At 38.5% G+C, this 21,389-nt stretch overlaps 1 protein-coding gene across 1 annotated transcript in view; it reads right to left on the bottom strand.

The window, feature by feature from the left end:
- The window catches only part of TSHR (thyroid stimulating hormone receptor), a 69,295-nt gene that overhangs the window by 26,025 nt on the left and 21,881 nt on the right, over positions 1–21,389 (bottom strand). Inside the window, exons 2-7 of the mRNA XM_056347275.1 lie at positions 17,546–17,617; positions 12,913–12,987; positions 7,225–7,299; positions 6,026–6,100; positions 2,565–2,642; positions 1,492–1,560 (exon numbers count right to left, since the gene is read on the bottom strand). Of these exons, the coding sequence (XP_056203250.1) occupies positions 1,492–1,560; positions 2,565–2,642; positions 6,026–6,100; positions 7,225–7,299; positions 12,913–12,987; positions 17,546–17,617 (444 nt within the window). The remainder of the gene's footprint in view (positions 1–1,491; positions 1,561–2,564; positions 2,643–6,025; positions 6,101–7,224; positions 7,300–12,912; positions 12,988–17,545; positions 17,618–21,389) is intronic.

The raw sequence follows: 21,389 nt of genomic DNA on the forward strand, positions 1-21,389 counted from the left end.
TTCATATGGCTGGTGATTGCCCAGCTCTTGAGTCTATCCAGATCTGCCTGTAAGGCCCTCTACCCTTGAGGCCTTAAGGAATACTGAAATACCCTTAAAGAACAGTAATTACAAACTTTTTTTCTGAAAGTAAGCAAGCAGTGTCTCCAGAACCTATTATGTGTTTCTGCTTCTCTATTTCCACCCAGTCCAATGAAGCTAATGTTTAAGACTCCAAATCTTCTAAAACTACATTTTCACTTCATTCTTTAATAATAAGGAAAATTCCAAAGAGCACAGAAGCGATAGCACTTGCACACTATCAGAGAAGCAAAAAGAAAATTTCCTACAGAATCATCTCCGACCTGTGCATCATCAAAATGTAAGAAATGAAAGAGCCAACACAGTTCATATATTGGCTAAGGCTCAGAAAGGTTTTAAGTATTGCATATACAGCTTAGAGGGATTCAGTCAAGGCACTGGATTCATTTTGCCATATTTTACATCTCGTGATTTCTGTAAGCTCTAGTACAAACACTATGTCATCATGAAAAACTGCCTTTCTCGTATGAAAGTTCAAAGCCACTGAACTAATGTGAGTTAAGACCTATCCCAGATCTTTAGTTTAACTCTAACCTTTCAAAATTTAGGAATTCTATCTAGCTGTTAGGGAGGGGAAAAAAAAAAAGAAAAAAAAAAAAGAGGTAGTTTGGAAAGATTAAGACCACATGAAGGATGATTTTATAAACTCCAAGCCCAATTTAAAATAAAGCAAATAATCATGTCCATCCTAATGCCTCTCCAGTTAATTTAAGAGTTCACAATGAAGAAATCTCTTTTCTCATGAGCCTGCCAGCCAGACTTTTCAGTCAAGCCTTGGCAGGGCCAAAGTAAGCTCTGCCAAAGTGAGTGGAGCCTCTGAAATTCAGATTTGGTCTGTGTTAATGATTGAGGCAGATGATTTGGGGTATGGTGTAAAAAGGTTATTCACTCACTAAGTATTAGTTTTCCAGAAACTGCAATAAGAAGGCGAAGGGAAAGGTGAAATGGTCGCTCCATGCTTTTGAGCTGCCCATCTCTCATTTCTAGTGCAAGTGACTTGTTCCTCTGAATCGCTTCCAACACCTTACAACACTTGGCTTTGCAGAAAAGGGCTGCTACCATTATCAGTGCTACACTTCCTAAAATAAACTGTCTTGTAAGTAAACCAGCATAATTATCTTCCAAATTGTCTTAGAGATATTAACTGATCAAAATAAATTTTATTGTAGCTTTAAACCAAAACAAAATTCACACTGGAATAACTGGCATGGTTTTATTTCTGAACTACAACTATGCATACCAAATGAAAGCACACTGCAAAAGACATTGAATGCTGTTATTTTTATTGCTAGCTGAAATCAGGATCCTCTCTAATTAAAATAATTAGAATAAGATACGTATTTGAGAGCCTCCAACAAGTATAGAGTATTTATTACATAACTTTTTTCTGAAAGAAGATCTGCTACTTACAGAGCATCCAGATTTGTCCCATTAAAAGCATGGCCTTGGATGCTGGTAAAACCATTATTGTAGAGTTTGCTGCAAGCAAAAAAAAAACACCACACCAACCAAAATTAATGTATTTTGGGTTGCTTTAATACCTGAATACCTAACATCTTCTGTATCATTTTTCTTGGCAACAGCACATTTATAGTTGGGTTAATTTTAATCTCTTGAAGAAGCAGCAATTCTAGTCCAAGGTCAAATGAATACCCAGCAGCATTCTTGAGTGTAGCTGAATCAAGAATACCATGTGGCAGGTGTGCCATCTTTTACTTCTTTTTACAGCACAGATAGAACTAGACTAGAACACTTTGCTATAACATTCCACTCTCAATCTAAAACCAAGGAAACCAAATTCTGCTAGGACTGATTAAGGAAGGCTAAAGGTACTAGTACCTAGCAGGATAGGTAGGATTTTTCCATCAGGCCTTCCTGAATTTTTAGAATTAATTCTTTTGCTCCCATACAGCACAAGATTTTTTAAAGAATTTTAGAATTCTTCCTTTTCATTCTAGTGTTTTTCCTCCTAGTTCAGGTCATAACTCATTACAGCCATTCTCACTCCCCTCAACCCATTCTTGTGGCTCACATAGAGTGTGACTTGCATAAGTGAATTTTCTTTAACAATTTTCTTTCAGATATGACACATTTGCCACCCATTCATTTTCACAGTATGTACCACTTAGGTTGCAAAAAAGTTAGACACAGTTCTAACCATGCTGTAGCTGTACAGAAGGAGAACTCTGCAAACCTTTCCCTTTCATTTTCTCCAATATAACCATTCATTGGAATTAGGATCGTACAAAAGCAAAACCACTTTGGTCAAGCCAGTTTAAAGAAAAGCAGCAGACCTGATTCAAATCACTGTCAGAAGTTAAGGATTTATGCAAACTAGATTATGGATACTATCTGTCTATGGTGCTTCTCTTAAAAACCAGTAGAGAGTAGAACAGGGATGATTTTTTTTTTTTTTTTAAAGATTTTACCATACGCTCGAGAGAGGTAATCACTTTTAAGTGACTTAAACTGGAAGAACTTACAGAGTTAGAGATTCATTACAAAGCCCACGGAAAGCATTTGCAGGCACCGAAGTCATGAAAGGATTATCTGCAATTTCACTGGAAAAGGAGACAAAACATCACAATCAAACATCTGCCCAAAACAGTGCTTCTCCAGAACAGTTTTATTATTAATTGTTCTCTGCCTTGATAGTAGATAAAAGTGTCGAATAACTTTAGGGAGCGAGCTGCTGGGGCAGGGGGGTCTGCGAGCCCTGGCGTGCTGTGCGAGCCTTGGTGACTGTAGCAGGTAACAGCACAGACAGGTCCTGTCTCATAAGCCAGAGAATTAGCAAAGTCAATAGTGCTGCGGTGCCAGCCGAGCCAGCCAAGTGCCTTCAGAGCTGGACCCTGCTCTCTCGCTAAGCTGAGACATAGGTAACGCATCGCCCAGAGCAGAGGCTTTTCACTTTATAGAACTGCATCTAGCACGAGGGGAACAACTTGCTGTGCGATCTAACCTAGCGATCAGTCTCAACTCCTGTCCCAATGAGCGTTTTACCACCTGTCATTTCTTAAGTACTTTTTTTACTCCCACTCTTCAGTCTTAATAAATATTATGCATCTTCAGACCAAAACTCTGTTGTGACGAAAGGGACAAAGAACAAGTGAAGAGATTTTACTATGACTAACCTGGAGAAAGGAGGGAGAAAAAAGGTGGTGGAAACAAGGGGCTGTTTGTTTTGTCCTTTTTCCTGCTCTTTCCTGAATCATGTTAGAGCCTGGAAACCAAAATACTCTGCAAATTTTTCTTTTCCTCAGCTTATGGATTAGATGTGGTCTAGCAAGGCCAGACCGTAACGTCCGTGGGCTGAGAAGTCCTAACAATCCCGCACGTGACAGGAACAATTTCATTCCTTTTCTCTGCTATATGTGTGCATATGTATGTGCTAATGCTGAACACTACTACAACCATTTTCATTCCAAGTAGTTTTTACCAATACGTGGTTTCCACCACAAGTTATTTTAGTTTGACATTTTTCAGGTTGGTTCACTTTTTTGTAAACAAACATTTACGTGCAAATTGCTTGACTTCAAGGGCCAATACCAATACAGTTAATGCTTTTCCCCCAGCTATACATTATTCAACATTTAGAAACCTATTCTTCAAGAGCAGATTTTTTTCTTGATGAAAGAAACAAAAAGGCGATCTTTTATTGAATAGCAGCGTTTAGAAATACCTCCCTTGAACATGCAGGTCTATAAAAAGTCTGTGGCATATAAATCCCATGTTTGTTTTTGTTAGTAATATTGATCAAAAATTTTCAAGGTAGAAATAAAATAATGTTTTGGTATCTGCCACTTAGAAAGTCACTGAAATGGTTGGAAGCAAGGACACAGATGGTCATATAAATGGCTTCTATTCCATCTAGCCTATTTAGTTCTTGGTTCTTTCTACTTAGTAAGCGTAGTGTTTAGTTTACAATTTAATAGAGCTTAGCCTAAGCTAAATGGTCTTTGAGGAACTCCCTAATAGCTCTTAAGATGTAGACATCCCTCAGAGCTCTAGGTAGACTAAATTTCAATCTCAGAAGCCTACAGCCAAGGCAAACACAGCAGCTCCAGGTATGGAACACAAGCTAGCACAAGGCTTAGCTCTAGTATCAAAAGATCCTTGGGAGGGAAGATCTTGTTGTTCACTACAGGTCTAGAGTCTTTAGCAAAATAATCAGCATTTCTACATCGCTCTGAAGTTCATCTTGCCAATGGGAGACCATGCATACAGTAGGGACTGACCATTCTTGGCTAAGAACGTCCCTTAGCAGCAGAGAAACAACGCCTGACAATTAATCACATCCTTGTAAGCACCTTCTAGCATAAAACTTCTCCTTTTTAATAGCCTTTCACACAGCCCACCCAGCAGCCAAGCCTCCTCCAGTGAACACTGCTCCAGTATAAGCTTGTTAACTTCTCTCTAAGACTAAGTAGTGACCAAAATATTTTTACTTTGTGCCGGTTTCCAAAGTCTTCATCTGAGCTGTTCTTCCTCCTTCATTTCATTAAAAGCCAGAATTTGCACTTAAATTGCAGGTTAGGGCACAAGGATGGGTGTCATCTTTGTTTTCTGAATAACAATAAACACCTGCTTTTTTTACTGCAGAACCCTTTGATTCTGAAACATCTTTAAGGATAATACTAGGAGATGTCTCTGCCCCCATTTTTGTTCCTATTTTCTTTCTCCAAGAAATTGTTCTGCAATTTGCCTCAAGCCACGTTAAAATAAAAAATAAAAAAAAAAGGAGGGAAAGGTGTGTCTTTAGCTCAGCTAAATGGGTTTTAAGGTGTGAGAAAGGAAGAAGATCTTGTGTTATGTAGGATTGCCTCATGTGAACAAACCCAACTAAATTACCCAAGTTTGCTAATAGGAAAATTCTTTCCAGCTGAGGGCTTTAATTAATGAGACATGGCTCCACCTAGGACATCTATCTTAAAAGTAGCCAACTGTCAGTCCTGGTGCTTTGGTCTTTTGGTGGGACTATAGACATGTGTCTGAAATGTGGCTCTGTAAGTGAGGCTGGGCAAGGGTATTTAGACAAATTGTTCATAGAAGCTTATGCTGTCAATCTCAACATGTTATTCAACTATTATGGAAAAAGGAGCGACAGAAGGGAGATGGATAGTTGTCTTTCTTAAGGACATGCTGTGCCAGCCTGAGCCAAAGGCTGTCATGAAGCCATGGTACTCCTGGACTAGCAACTTAAAAGTACTGCTTTATTTCTTAGCTTTGGAAATTTGCTTTTAAAGCTCCTTTTCTGTTGTCTTTATTAAAATGTTAATTGTACCATAGTTTGGGTAAAATAAGTCTTCACCAAAAATCTTCCTAAAAATGTGAGCTCATCCAATGCTGAGCTTTTTACGGGTGTCATGATAAACAATTGCTCTCAAGATTGTCCAGTTCTGCTTTTGAGCCTTCTGTGCTCAGGGCAGGGTCAGAAGAAAGGTGGCGTGTGGCCAGCAGAGGTTATGATTGAGCAATATAGGAGCTCAAGGAAGAGTAGTATCAGAAGAAGTGCAATGTGAGCTCACCATGGCAGCACAAACTGGTTAGAAGAATGCTGATACAGCCTGCTAACACGAAGTCATTGTATGTCAGACCAGGTCCTGTATGTCACGCTAGTCTGACTTCAGACTAATTCAGGTATTTCACAGCCATTACAAAGCCAAACCAAAATAAAGCAGAAGGCCTGCGGAAGCTGTGTATTACTTGCCTTGGCTAATTCAAGAGCAATGCATTTGTGTGTCCGTATCTCTCATCCAGGTCAAATGTCTAGTGCTAGGTGACCTGGCATTTTTCAGGTTTGGTACTAATGATAATTGAAATACGGCTTGACAAAAAAGTGCTGTGTCAGCATTTTTTTCTCCAGAACAGAAACCTTCACCACAGGTTTTCTTGGGATCTGAGGATGGCAGTATTCCCACCAGCTGTGAGGACAGATACTTACAGTAAAAAGTTCACATCAGATGAGTAGATTTTGTTGAGGTCTGGAAATGCTTTGAGTCCAGTATTAAAAATACCACTGAAGGAGAGAAGCAACAGAAAGAATTATGTGTACTTGATCACTGAACAACAGCAAACAAGGTACTGAAAGCATTCAGCAGTGCCGGACGGTTATTTCATTCTCTCTATTGTCAATCAGTTCACTTATAATCAGCTGTCCCAAAATCAAAGAATGCAAGAACAATTAAAAAAATTTCAAAATAACAGTTTTATGATAAATTATAGAATCTAAAAAATGGGAACACAATATGATAAGACAGCTAAGTAGATCTGCAGAGGGAAGCAGCCTATGAGGTGAATACGGAGAAAAAAACCCTATAACTTTGGATTCACTTGAGATACTAAGGCTGCTTCAGACAATAGTTGGGACCCCCAAGTCCTCTTTCATTGATGCTACGAGCTGTTCAAATAGCTCTAAAAAGGGAAACTGTCTTGAAATGTGAATACAGTTAATGCCCCTTATTTCTGAACTCCTGTGGAGTGGAAATAACTTAAGAAAATAAAATTATCAATTTTTAAAACTATTTTCCTGAAATTAAATTGTTTTGACTACTTTTTTTTTACTACTTTCAGATCTATAGGAAAAATCTTCCCTCCTCCCCACAGCACACACGGTCCTTTTTAGAGTCTTCCAAACATTACTCAAAATCCCAGAAGTTATTATCTTTCTTATCTCTTTTTCCTGTGCTATAATTTTAGAATTTCATGGTTTGGTTACTCTGTGCTGCTTTTTAGAAACTTCATGGGAATACAGAGAATTCTTCAGGATTTCTTTCTGCCATAGAGGACATATGAAATCTGGTGTCTATAGACGGCCTTTTCACATCTATCTAGCAGATATGCTTTAAAACCCTGTGTAAATACCTATTTAAATATAAAACATGTGTATATTTCTGTTGTGTCCCTTCTTCCCATTATTAAGAATGATGAAATTACTGATGAATTTGTGAACATGTTTTCCTTTCTTGCAAAAGTCATCAAAGTTCCACCCCCTACCCTAGTCAGATTTCTGTCATTAAAATCAAGCAACAGTGAAAAATATTGCAATCAGGTCCACAAAGAAATGCAAAGAAAAAAACCCAGCTATAGCATAGTCATCTGTGAAGCTTAAATGCAAACTTGTTACAGGTGCTAAATACTTACAGGTATTTCAAAAGTGGAAGGTTCTTAAAGGCATCTGGATCTATGTAATCCAAGTTTCTAAGATTTCGAAATTCACTGTAAAAAAAGGAGGAGCATTTACTACATTGATCATTAATTATTTATCATAAAAAGAAATCAGCAATGTTAAAATGAAATTTCAGGAATGCAATGCCTGCGATGAACTTTTGTACTGGCCAGCACTAGCTGAAGACCACTGTGCATTCTGAGCAATCTTACAATGATGAATTTTCATCTGGATAGAAGAAATGAAATAGAAATAGTAATAGTAATAGAATAGTAAACCTGGAGACTGCCTGGTTTAAGAGGGGAAGAAGCACCTGAGATCTGATTATGGATCCTTTGTCTGCATGGTCTTAAAAATTAAAGCAGTAGCCTGTGGTAATGGCTGTTACTCTGAAGATGGTAAGAGTTGTGTGTCTGCAAGGTAGAGTAAAATGAAAAGTTAAGGAAAACTTTTGGGTTTGATGTATAATAATCCTATCAATTTATAACCATCTATTTAGCTTATAATTTTATGTCCTATTTTTCTGGTTACTCCCTCCATGTCTCTAACAGTATTTTGTATTATTTTTTCCTGTCTTTTTTACGGAACTCATCAGTGGATCCAAAAGATGGCTCAGGTCACTGAAATTAACTGCATGCTGGGACTTGAAATGGACGCAGCATTCACTACATAGCCATGTCCAGCAGGGTAGAGCATGGTGTATCTCTTTGCTTTATACTGATGCAAAAGGTAACGTTGACTTCATTCCTTATGTCTTCTGTCCACAGTTATGGCTTTAAATACTTTTACCCAGCTGACAGCTTGGTCTGCAGATGGCTTTTTAGACTGGACATATTGAAGAACCGGCCTGACACTGATCATGGCTATGGTCATGTTTGGTGCTTTCTGTCGGTGTGTTGATGGGGCTGCTGCCCCTCCAGCCATCTTGATCGTTGCCTGGCATCATGACTCTTCCTCATTTTCCTGAAATGTTTGTCTGTGCCCTTAGTGCAATTTTCCTCAATCCTTCTCATTCCTCTTCCTTTCAGCAGATTTATTTCTTTTCTATCCAGAACGACAGGCTGCACCAATCACTGTGCCAAAATTCCCCATCTAGTCTCAGTGGACCTACCAAATTTTCATCTTTTTGAAAAAAAAACCCACCCATACCTGTCCCCATCACACGCACACTTTTCCTTTCCTGGCCTTTTTGCCGCCTGCAGAAGGTATTGCCCTTTTTGTATGTTTGCTTCTACTTCTTTACCTTAAACCAGCTCTGGACTTAAAACTCAGCTGGAAAAACTCTCAGCCATTCCTAATATAGAAACCATAAAGAAAGAACAGTGCCAGTCTTCCTCCTGAGACTAGCCGTGGAGCACTGGGCTGAGGGAAGCACTTCTTGCTACCTGTATAGAGAAATCTGATGAAGGTGACAGGTATAGATGGCATGGTGGTGCGGGTTGCGTGGGTGATGTTCTGGTCTTAGTGCAAGAAGGGGTGCTACTGGGCAGAGACTCCATGGGCAGAAACTGGTAGTATTTAATTTACCATGCCCTAATAGTGCCAAGTAACTTACAGGTATCAGGAAGTTGGGTTTTAAGGGTACCTCTGCCACTGGAATAATTTTTACGGGATAAAATCAGCCCAACCAAGTTGTCTAAGAAACAAAAGCGGGAAAAGAGACATAAGACAGTAGATAAATCAGTATGTAGATACAGGTACCAAGACTCTCTATGTACTGTTGTACTAACAAACTAGTTCTGCTCTACCTTTGAAGTCTTCAGTTTTTACTCTGTTTACTCCAACATTGTAGGGAGATAAGGATTTAACTTTTACTTGTGTGTTAAACTGATTCAATTAATACCCATACTACTGCTATTATAGTGCTGTATTCAAATATTCTTTATGTCTGTTAGCTACTTTGAACAGTATTGTTTCTGTATTTTAAAGAAATCTTCTCCGTGTCAGTCTCTTGCTTCTCTCAAATTATTTCATTACTTACGTAGCTATCACACTCCCAACAGTGGAATTTGCTCCATCAACTTTAACTGACATGTTTTTTTCCATCACTGACTACATTTAAAACGCTGGACTCATGAGCTTCCTGGCCAGATACTCCTCTGTTGTGGACGAAACATATTCCAGGGAAAGACAGTCTTTAGATCATCCTTCAGCCTGGCAATGGATAAAGCATTGGAGTACATGGAATGATCAGGTTTTGATTTGTTGTTACTCATAGTATTCTGCGTAATGATTTGGATGAGGCTACTGAAAGTAAGAATTCGACATCTGCAGATGGTACTAAAATTGAAAGCACAAAATGATGCGATGAGATTCAATCAGATTATGATTTAGGAAGTAACTGGTCCATGAGAGGGCATGTGCTGTTTAAAAAAAGCAAATGAAAAACTAATTAATTTGGGAATAAAAGATGTAAAACTGCCAGATGAGACAGTTGGCACGGCAATCAGAGAAAAGCTTAAATAATGTGAGTGAGGAAATCAATATGATTCAGCTGTACGTTGAGGAAAGGTTTATGTCCCTGCTGTTCAATTTCCTTGAATTGGTAATGTTTTAATGTATACTGTATTTATGTTTGCATTTCATCCTAAACATTGTATTACAAAGCTTTCTTAAAGAAGAGGATGACAGGTATAAAAAGATAAAAGGTGACTTGACCAAAGTGAATGCTATGCAGTAGAAAAAAAATCAGGTGAAAAATCCAATTTTCCCTATTTCTAGTCCAGAAAAATGTGCCTCTTGCTGTTGACTGGCTGTGAATATGTGGCCTCTCATTTCATATGCATGAAAAAGAGAAAGATCTTCAAATTCAGTTCCATTCATAAACTGTGCTGCTGTCCTTATTTTGCACACTCAAACATCATTAATGGCAGAGTACTGGATGATTCCCCTCCTAAAATCACGGATTTAAAGGGTATCTATAGCTCCATCAGTATTGGAGCCTATGAAGCTAAGCCCCTAAGGATAAAAGATATTTGAATAGTTATGATCTCATCAGTTAACATCAGTTAACAGGATAGTGATACACAAACTGGATTTCACAATTTCTTTTACATTTATCACTTTTGAGCAATATACTCAAAGGTGCCTAAATGTTACATGATAGTAATTTTCAAATAATAATCAAAAGACTGCTGTGGTGAAAGGATTACTTCCAAAGGATCCAAAAAACTAAGAAAAGCGAGTTTGTTATCGGTAGATTCATCAGACAGGGTTTGCACTTTTATCAGTAAGCTTTTCTGAATTGGTGAAAAGATTGAAACCCACTGATTTAGAAAGTTAAGGTTCCTTTCAAAAGTAGCTGTAGGAAAACTTAGTAGTTTTAGCCACCTAGAATGCAGATAAAGCCAAAGAGTATGCTTAAAAATGCCTAGCAGGCTAGTTGCCAGGTATCTGAGTGTCTATGGGAGCTGATCTTAAGTGACTTTTGAAATGGAACTTTGACACGCTCTATAAATACAACTTAATCTTAACACACAGTGCTTAAATTCTGCGTTCAGCAGCAATGTAACATTCTGAGTCCTTCTGGGAATGAAGTGCTTTAAAGATGTAAAAAAAACCTAAGGTGGCTAATAGGCATCTTTGTTGACCATTGATGCAGAGAGGCAAAATGTGCCCTGAACAAACATTTCACTTTGCAGTCCTAACTAAAATTACTTAGAGATGATCATAAAAAAGAAGGATGCTGCTACCTACCCACAAGATAACAGAAATACCTGTGGAATATTTACAAAATTATTCAAAGCCACTTTACAAACTATTCAGCTTCTGCATTACTTTTAAAAGCACAGAAAATGATTAACAATTGGCTTATTTGTGCTTTAAAGGCCGTCAATGTTTTAGATTTTATTTCTGGCACTCAGAATAGAAATTAAAAATGTACTTGGTTTCCAGTCAAACCACCACCTGACTCTCCATGAACAGCTACTCAGTTTTGCTTTTTAAGGAAAACACTCAAAAAATTTGAACACATCAAGAACAGATGTGCAGAGAAATTCACTTGATGATATAAAATCCTGTGTCAAGACTTACAAATAACTATGAACTTATCTTCAGTTACAAAGATATATTTAGTTCCAAATCCAAATGAATTTTAAAATGAAACTAATAATAAGAACTATTTGAATATTAGTCTAATTAATTCATGAGACGTAAGTTCACCAGATAACTTCTAGAAACTTTAATGAACTACTTAGCATCCTATATGAATTTAGTAACATAAAAAAAGGCACAAACATTTACCTATTTCAGTGGTCTCTAAATTTCATTCCCCAGACATGTCTTTCATACCTGCCTTTCAATACTGGCACGTCCTTGAGTATGTTGAAACCCAGATTTTCAATTTAACACGAGAAACTCACTCTTAGGGGAGGAACTTCTGCTTTTCAGCATTGGTTGCTCTCTCTCTACAGTAACAGTACTGATATTATCATTGCTTGCTTTTTTAAAAAACCTTTCTGTTTCACACCATGTAAAGTAAAAGGAAAAAAAAATATAGAAAATAAAGCAGTGTTGAGAGATCATGTAGTTTATCTCTTTCTCTGATTGAAGATTAAATAGATTTACGGAATTTCTGATTACACAGCCTTAAAGACCTCCAGTGATAGGGACAATCTCCCTAGGAAAACACTTCTAGTGTTTACTTACGTTATCCATATGAAAACATTTCCTAGAGTCTAACATGAATCTTGCATTATCTAAGGTTATTATTACTTTTTCTTTGTCAGACATCAATGTAGAAAATGGGTTGTAGCTTTCACCCCTTGCAACAACCTTAAAAGATGTATCTGCTTCTGGCACACTTTGTTTCTGAACACAAAAGCCTTTCTTCTCTGACAGTATTTTCTGGATCCATCATGACCGACAGTGCTCTCCTGTAGAACCTCTGCAAACACAAACCTTCTCTGAAATATGCCAAACTGCAACTCCTCTGAGCTTTACAACACTGGCACACTTTCCATTCCTTCATTTGGATCGGTAATGGAAACATGGAAGAGTAGCAGATGCAGAATGCATCCTATCAAGCTGTATTCAACACATGACCTTCACGTTTTGACAGGGAACTGCTGAAGGACAGGGACTCCCTGGAGGCAGGTATCCTACCACCTGCGTAACCACCCTAGTGCCTCATTTGGTGAGGACCGGGCAGAACAAAAAGGTATAAAACCACTTCCCAGGCACCTTTGTCCATAATGTTCCCATTCCATTTGATAACCAGATAAACATGCTTAATTTCGCTAGTGCACTTCTGGAATAATTACTTATTATTCCTCATGTCTCCAGCTAGCACCATTTTGCTCTGTGCCTTGTCCCTTCTGATTTTATTTCTGGTGCTTCTATTAACTGTTTTACACTTACCTTCAGTAATTTGACAGAACTAATTCTTAGTTGCCAGTTTATTTCAACTTGTCATCAAGCTGATAATGGAATCCCACACACTTTTCACTACACCCCTTACATTTCTATGGGAGGATACAGAGGAGCAAGGGAACCGAGAAGATGGGGGGAAAGAAAACACAAGTCAAAAAAAGAGACTGGCTCCACATTACAGAGAAAGGAAATGAGAAAGGGACTATTTAGCCACAAAGGAGACAAGAATGACAATTCAAACATCCCCAAATTTATTTTATCACTGTATTCATTCATTTAATTACAGTACTTACATATGAGTGACTTTACTTAAACTGTTGAAGGAATGGGCCTCCAGACTCCGAAGCGTTTCATCTATGGAGATGTAGCTAAACACCAGCAAACAGAAAAAGAAGCAAATCTCAGACCTTGGCAAGCCATGGCTAGCGCCCATCGTGCCTCTTTTTTTTCTCACTCTTTTTCACATCCAGCTGCCACAACTCTGCCAGACACACGGACAGTGTCTGAGGGACGACCTTTTAACAGGATTTTGATTTTGACTGATGCCTTATATGCATACCGTACTGCAGAATACAGTTAAATAATACGTCCCCCCCCCCAAGTGCTATTAAGCAGCAAAAGCAAACTAATAATAATAAATAATTTCACATTTCAGAATCATATTTCTTCCCTTTCCCCCATCTAAGACCACCTTGGAATCCTCTAAGGAGATCTAGCCCTAGATAAATTTCTCTGTATCAAAGAATTAAAAAGGAAGGAAAGAAACAAAGATGGTCCTTGGGCCATTGCTACGACTGCTGCAATTTCTCTGGGAAGAAACAGATCATCAGGGCGACCGATGTTTTGAGATTTTTGAGGGGAAAAATGTGCTTTAACATGAATTTAGAGAGAAACTAGCCATACAGTGAATGTCGTAAAGGATGCAAGGAGTAACGTGGCTCAGAAGCTTAAGAAATATTTATTTGCACAGTTTAGACTGCGTAGCATTTGTACTGCCAGTAATCTACCAAATGTGATAAGAAAACAGCTCTACAGAATCTCTCCACCATCATTCGGAGGATGATAATACTGCAACTACTGTTAAAGGTTTTGAACTGTGAATAAAGTTGCAATACAACTAACTGGTGCTGATTTTCAGACTAACTAACTAATTACTGTTTGGGTTAAATTATCTGATTCTGTCTTTCAAAATATCTCCTAGTCTTAAAATTAATTAATGCTGGAATAGCATTTAAAAGATGTATTATTGTATTTTATTTAGTTTTCTAATCATATTTTATATCATATTTCTGATCTGTAGAGCTTTTAAAATAATTGGAATGCCTTGTATATTCTTTATGTTTATTATTATAATTACAACATTTAAGCACTATCTTTTGATACTCTTGATCAAAGTTACTGACTCAGTTTTTAATATTTTGCATGGTTACAAAAACCCTGAGCAACTTAATCATTACTTTAAGTGCAGAAAATTAAATTGACTAGAAGAGTCTTAGACATTGATTTTAGATGTCAATATAAAATAAAATATAACAATGAAGAGACTGTATTATGTGCCTTTCCTCCCTTTTAATCACTAGACCTGCAAAGACCTAGAATAATACCTAACTTAAAAATATCCAACTGATGGTTTACATCAGCTCTAATTGGGTTGTGTTCCTTAAACAAAACAGCAAAGATTTTTAACAATCTTTCCATTTTTTTCCAGTAACAGTATTAAGAGTGATAATAGTAAAGGGCAAATTAAAATATGATCATTTAATCCAGGACGGCTTTTTAATACCATCAATTATGGATCAGATTTTTATATTTTGTGGAAATTTTAAAGAAGGTAAATTTTTACTTCTTTCAATGGATATTAAAAAACATTTTAAATGTTTAAAAAAATTGGAAAGAATACTTGTGACCAGCGCATGCTCTAACAACCCATCCAGCAGATGCCTAACACCACTAACTGTTCCAAAGGAATTTATGTCCTCTCCAGACTGGAGCTAAAAGCATATTACCTGAACTCATTTTAACCCTTCTAGCATGAGATTTACTTTTTATTGGTCACTTTGGAGATGTGTTCAACAGTGTTTGAAAAGGTACCAGGAAAGTAAATAGTAGAAATCGTATGACCAAGAGATTCTCTTTCTACAGTAGTATTGCTTTCACAAAGCTATTTGCCTCTTCCAAAAGGAAAGAAGATAATAACAGAGGAATAGAATAAAGTATTTCCGGTCTGTACCTCTGAGTTAGATGTTTATGTGAGATGCTTTAATTTTGTTTTCCTGTAAGCAATAAATGTCTATTGCCCAGGAAACTGGAGTTTCAGCCTTCAAAGAAAACTAATTATTCCATTTTAACAGACCCTACATTTTAACACACCAACAGATAGGCTATATCGATGGCACAGTAAAAAAAAAAAAAAATTGTTCTATGTAGCAAACAGCTATATATAAATCAGCTTGACAGAAAATGAAATTAAAAACTGATAATGAACAAACGTTGCAACCCCATGCTGGGGCTAGGAATTAGATGGTACTTTTCATGTGCTCTGCGATCAGAAGGGGTCACCTTACGTTGGGTGGGCAAGTGCTTTGCTCTCATGAGAAAAGAGGCAGAAGAACGGCAATGGGGATTCCCCCCCTCCCTCACCCTACCGCCACCACGTCTCTTCCCACCACATTGCACATCACATTTTTACTATCCTGCTTGGCTTGGAGCTGATTGAGTTACAGTTTTATATCTTTCAGCTGTGGGACAAAAGTGGGAAGGAAACAGCTTGTTTTCTTTGTGTGTTGACCTCCACTCTTCTGCTTCATAAGCAGTTGTATTTGTGTACATTAATTAAACCACATCATCATTGATGACAGGAAAAGGAGTAGTTTTATTTGTTTTAGTGTCATCTAGATAAACAACCAAAAGCCCACAGAAACACATTGAAAATCTCCTCTGAGACAGGAATGTCAAACAGAAGCATGTATTAATGGTGCATAAACATTTACTTCCAAGTGTTCAGAGTCCCTCCAAGAACCTTTGGGCTCTGGCTAATGAGCACGTAATACAACACGTGAAGTGTAAGAAATACAAACCATAGCAATCGGAACTGGAAGGAGTTGCCTCAGAAGAAGAGGGGAAGCGTGTTAAAATTGCCATTTTGAAGGCGTGTTACAATTCAGCACCTCCTCTCCTACCAGCTGTGTTTAATTTGCAGGATTTTAAAATGCCTTCAACACCCATCATGAATACAGTCATAGCTTAAATACCAAATGCTTCAAAGCAAGTCTGTTTGCAGGTACACTTTAATCACCATTGGCCCATTCAGAAAGAGCCTGAGAACACCCGATTTAAAGCAGAGCAGCATGTGGCGGTAGCTGCAAGGCACCTCCTGCCCTTTTCTTCCTTCTCTCCATCTTCCCTCACTTTTTTCCAGCCTCAGCATCCCCTGTGCTGCTGTGTTGCTGCCCACACGCCGCCCCTGTTGTCCTCTGCTGCTGATGGAGGGCAGCTTGGTGATGTGAGGGGTACTTCAGAAGAGGACATGGAGGAGAAGGTGATCAGAGCCCTGAGCTGGGGCTGGTATGTGCTGGCACTGGGGAGCGGGCAGGCTTGGGAGCACTGTGGTGCAGATACATGGAGGCGTGGGCAGCCGTGTAGTGGCATTGGCTGTGGGACAGCAGCGTGCATGGGATGTGACGAGGCACTGCGCTGCACAGAGGGGACAGCACGCAGGGGAAATGTTGTGCTCCGCATGGGGCTGCTGGCAGAGCACACTGTGCAATGTGGGGATGCTGCTGCCTGTGGAGAAGCTGTGGGGAGAATTGCTCTGGGAGCTATAGGTCAGGCGTCTGCGAGCTACTCGTGAATGTGACCCCAAAGCATCATCCTGAGCCCAGGAACAAGGTTCCTTATCCTTGACTTTATAATAAAATTACTGAATAATAAAATAACAACAATACTCAACCTGTCCTAAGTCGGTAGGAAATATGAGGTGAATCCCTTCTACCAAGATTTAATATATATGCAACTTTAAGGGTGTAAACCAGAAATTTCTCTTGCATCTGTATACCCTACAACACTTTTTTTTTTTTTCAGTGCACTGATGCATTTCTGACAAGAATTAGCTTCTTGTTTCAGCATTTCATTGAAATGCTTTTTGTTCCATTCCTGCGGCAAAGCAGCAGAGGGAAACAATCTCTTCCTCTGGCAATCAAGAATGCATAGATATGCATTCATTTAAGAGAAATGGTAGCTCCAAAATTGTTGTTTAAATAAGGTTCATAAAGAGGACAACTACACTTTCTATTCAGTACAGAGGAAAAGAAGGTCTCAAGACTGTTGACATCAACGAGCAGTGCAGCGCAAGGGTAGCCACTTTCAATGGGACAAATATCGTTGTGAGGCAAATAGGTAGAGGCTGCTGGCTGTGCATTTGTGGGCTGTATCCATGCATGTGTTTACACACAAAGGAAGTGACACAATGAAAGTCCCCCTCACATCACACAAATAATAATGTTGTGGTGAAAGTCCATCCCTAGTCGAGAAATGCCACGGGGTCTCCAATGAAATGAGTTAGAAATAATGCTGGGAGCCGGAAACAAATTTTTAGCCAGGACCAGCAATGGAATATGTTCATTTGTTATGAATGAAACCATTTGTCATATTTTGTGAACTGATAGGAGTGGGGAGTGGGGGGTGTTATAGCCTTATTTACCAAATCTACTTCCATAAATCATCCAAAAATGCCTAGTATGCCTTTCTATATAGCTGGTTCAGGTTATAAGCAATGGGATTGTCACCTGCAGTTCTAAAATGTAAGCAGTGAGATAGCAAAGGTGCAAGAATATTTTCATTTCAGAAGATGTTATACACAGAATTTTGTAGAAGGAATGTGATTTTTAATAAAAGAGGCAAAAGAATAATATCAGAAACAGAACTTACATTCTAGAGATGTTGGGGAGATTGGAAAAAGCATCACTTGGAATTGTTCTTAGATGAGTCTCCATAAACCTCCTAGAGAAATAGAAGTTTGGCAGTTAGTATCCTTTGGTAAATACAATTTAACGTTAAAAATTCCTACACAATTCCAGCTGTGCTCCAATATTTCTGTTTTTATCTTCCCTTTTCCCAACGTTTCCATCTTTGCCTCATTTCTATTCCTGTTTCATTATGTGGCTTGGTTTGCTTGGTGTGCTCCCTCCACCTAAATTACAATCTTCTGCTCCATCTCTACTAGGAACTCAGTATTCAGTGGCAACGATCGAACTTCCAAAACTCCAGAGCATCAGCAGCAAACATATTTGCCCATTGAATAAATGAAGTATTAAGAATATAAGCACTCTTAATCATTTCACGCTCCACAAAGGTATTCCATCCCTCATTCAGAGTAAGAAATTCAGGTATACCAGCCAAAATTGAATTACAGCAATTGCATACTGCCTCCACAGAATTCTCCATATACTTTGTAATAAATACAACATTCTTGCTCTCTAAACCTCTGATGGGGGGATGGCATGTACACTGTTGTTTTTTGGCTTAAACCCAGTTAATGACGGACTTCAGGAGAGCATAGAATTATGTATCTCACCCACCTGCAGGAAGCTGCAGAAAACCAGGCAATATGTAAGGGAGATAGTTATCAAAAGCCAAATTCTTAACTGAATGAATCTCTAGCAGACTGACTCATCCAAAAAAGGAGAAAATGCTTTGGAAAATTAGCCTATAATGTCTGTTTAAGTTACAACCTGTCATTGCTAGATGAAGTGCTCTTTGGTTTTCCAGTCCATCTGGGAATACATTTATATATTTTATAGTCAATGAATAGTCTGAAGAATAATCAAAACCAAATTACAAACTTTTCCCACAGCTGCTGTTTAAGAACAGCTCAGTAGAAAAGAAATAAACAAATGAGGATGATTTCCTAATTGTCTTTTCTGTTTCATAATATGAATTATCTGATTATAATAATTATATTTGATTTACACAGACAAAAATATCGCCATCTTAAGATCGGTCAAGCTTCTGGAACTTGCATAAAAGAAATAAAAATATCTGTAGAAATTCTGAAAACTTTCATTTTGAGTAAAAATATAAATCAAGAGAATGTACACGCTTATCATCTCAGGGGGGGGCTCTGCCTACTTCCCAACTCCATATACCCATTACAAGAATGAGCAAGGAGAACCTAAAGACTTCTAGTTTTCCAGCAGTGGGCTGATGTTTCTCCTGACCTCAATACACCCAGCTCCTACCAAGACCCAACCAAGGGGGTGTCAGTTGGTCCAAAGGTATACTTGGCTGTTCCCCTGCACCCATAGCACCTTGACACCCCATACCAGTGCTCTCCCATCCTTCTCCCTCCTCTAGCTCATGTTACCACTTTCTTCTGTTACCACAGTCCTAGACAAAATATTTGTACGAAACAGCTGCTTAGTCCAGCACAGCGCGCTGATCTTGCCATTGTGTTTCAACATCTGTCCGTATGTCCAGGCCTTTGAGGAAGCTGACAGTGATGACTGAGGAAGTTCTGGCTGCAGAGTTTAACAAGTCTTAAATAGAACAGAGTGAATGAGGGACCTCGCCAGGCTAGAGAAATGGGCCAACAGGAACCTCACACAGTTCAACAAGGAGAAAGTGCAAAGCTGAGCACTTGGGAGGAAGAGCCCCATGCACTGGTACCTGCTGGGGCCAAGTGGCTGGAAAGCTGCTTGGCAGGAAAGGACCTGGGGTCCTGGTGGACACCAGGTGGAACATGAGCTAGCAGTGTGCCCTTGCTGCAAAGGAGGCTAAAGGTATCTTGGGCTGCATCAGGAGGAGAAAGCAGTCCTAAGGCTTCTCTCTGAGACTGTTAGAACTCAGAAGCCAAGAAAAACATAGTTTAAGCCACTTCCAACTGTCCAAGCTCCCTTTTAACCTCTCTTATATCCCTCTGGTCCTCTGTTCACCTGCAAAATTCTGACTCACTCAATAGTTATTTCCCATCACCAATCATTACAGAAGCTAGTACGCATAATTCCATGTTCCAGAAAAGCAAGAATTCAAACACCATCTTATGCCTCTTCTTGACCTGCTCTTACGTCAGACACTCATGCCTCTCCGTTTTTGTCAGATAACAGAGTCAGACCCATTAATCATGAGCTACGGATGGGCTGAGTGAGCTCACATTAATCTTTTCTTGACATACTTAAGATTTACACATCCCATCAGAAAAGCCTGGAAAATCTGGGTAATATTTATGAAATAATTATACCAAAATTGCTGTATTATGAAATGACTCTGTATTTATAAATTTCTAGACAAGACTCGTAATACCTCAAGAATAACCACAGCGAAGAAATGTAGCCTTAAAGGCTATTTTTTCACTGAATGGCTGGTAAATTTATTATATTGGCTGGATGTGGGAGTATCATATTTCTCCCTATCTATCTGCTAGAGTAAAGATATACCAACATTATGCAAATATGACAAAAAAACATATGGGGTACAGGATGTGTTTATAAATGGACTCATAAAGAAAAGAGAGAGTAAAGTATAAATGCAAAGAAATCTTAGGCAGGAGAACAGATAGCCCATTTCATGACAAAAACTTAGTTGTGAGGTGAAACAGCATCCGAGATTGTCAGCAAAGCTAAAAGACTCCCAAGTTCACATAACACACCTATGACATAAAAAACCACGCTAAATAATAGCATGTAGTATATACTGATGAAGTACTTGGTGTTTTTTAGCTGCCATTCTTCAACTACTTGCTGTCTTAACAGGTTGCTGATTATGAGTTCAGATTACGATTACGCAAGAGTCAATGATTTTGCAGCCCATAAAATGGACTCAATACAACAAGTCTGGGGCCAGACTCTTAAGCCAGCCTTTGTGTACAAACACCTGCAAAAGTCCAGTTCTCGCCGAGTTTTAAAAACCTCTGCGCTGATAAATTGCTGCTAATTTTAAGGCACCTCCTAAAGCAATTTTAAACTTTGCAGAAAAAAATATCCGGGCTTCAGTCGCTGTTTGCCAAGTGTGAGTCTGCGGGTAATTATTGGTCAGGGAGCACGAGGCACCAGCGGTGCATAGAAGGCTGTGGCATCGACAGTAACCCTTAGGAGTGGGAAGAAGACAGGCTGAGAAAATTCTCAACCAGAAAGTTCTGCGATGGATCAAAAATGAGAGTAATTTAAACAGACTAGCTTTAGTTTAGCCCAGTCTAACTGCATATAGAGACCACAAACTTACCAACTGCATTAATACACTCTACAGGCTGCAAAAGCATCAAGTTTTGGAATTCAAAGCCAGAAATAAAAAAGGCAAGACAGGTCAGAGCTTCCAGTGTGGCAGCTGCTGGCACCAACCATAACATACACTGTGAACTTATGATGAATGATTGAGAATTCATTATCTTAATGGACTGTGATTCTTCCTGTCTTCCATGCATTATAATTTTTCTTTAAAACTGCATGTTTCAATCTGAAATCTAGCAAGTGAGTCCAGTATCCATCCAGCAACAGTATCGTCATGAAGAAAGTAAGCTTTTTCAGAATAGAGGAAAAAAAAAAATATCGGGAAAATATGCATTAGTTTTCCAAGTAAGAAAAACTGTAAGTATAAGCATTTTAATATTTAATAGGCTCACTTAATATCCTTTCTATATTAAGGCAAAGACATCACATATGAGAATGTTCAATACCATTTAATGAAAACATTGCTTCTGTGCTAACCTGAGTACTACCATTTATTTCTACCTTATTTTTCTCATTCAGATTAAAAGCCTTGATAAAACCTGGGAAAATCT

This window comes from Falco biarmicus, chromosome 7 (assembly GCF_023638135.1).
Source record: "Falco biarmicus isolate bFalBia1 chromosome 7, bFalBia1.pri, whole genome shotgun sequence".
NCBI lineage: Eukaryota > Metazoa > Chordata > Aves > Falconiformes > Falconidae > Falco > Falco biarmicus.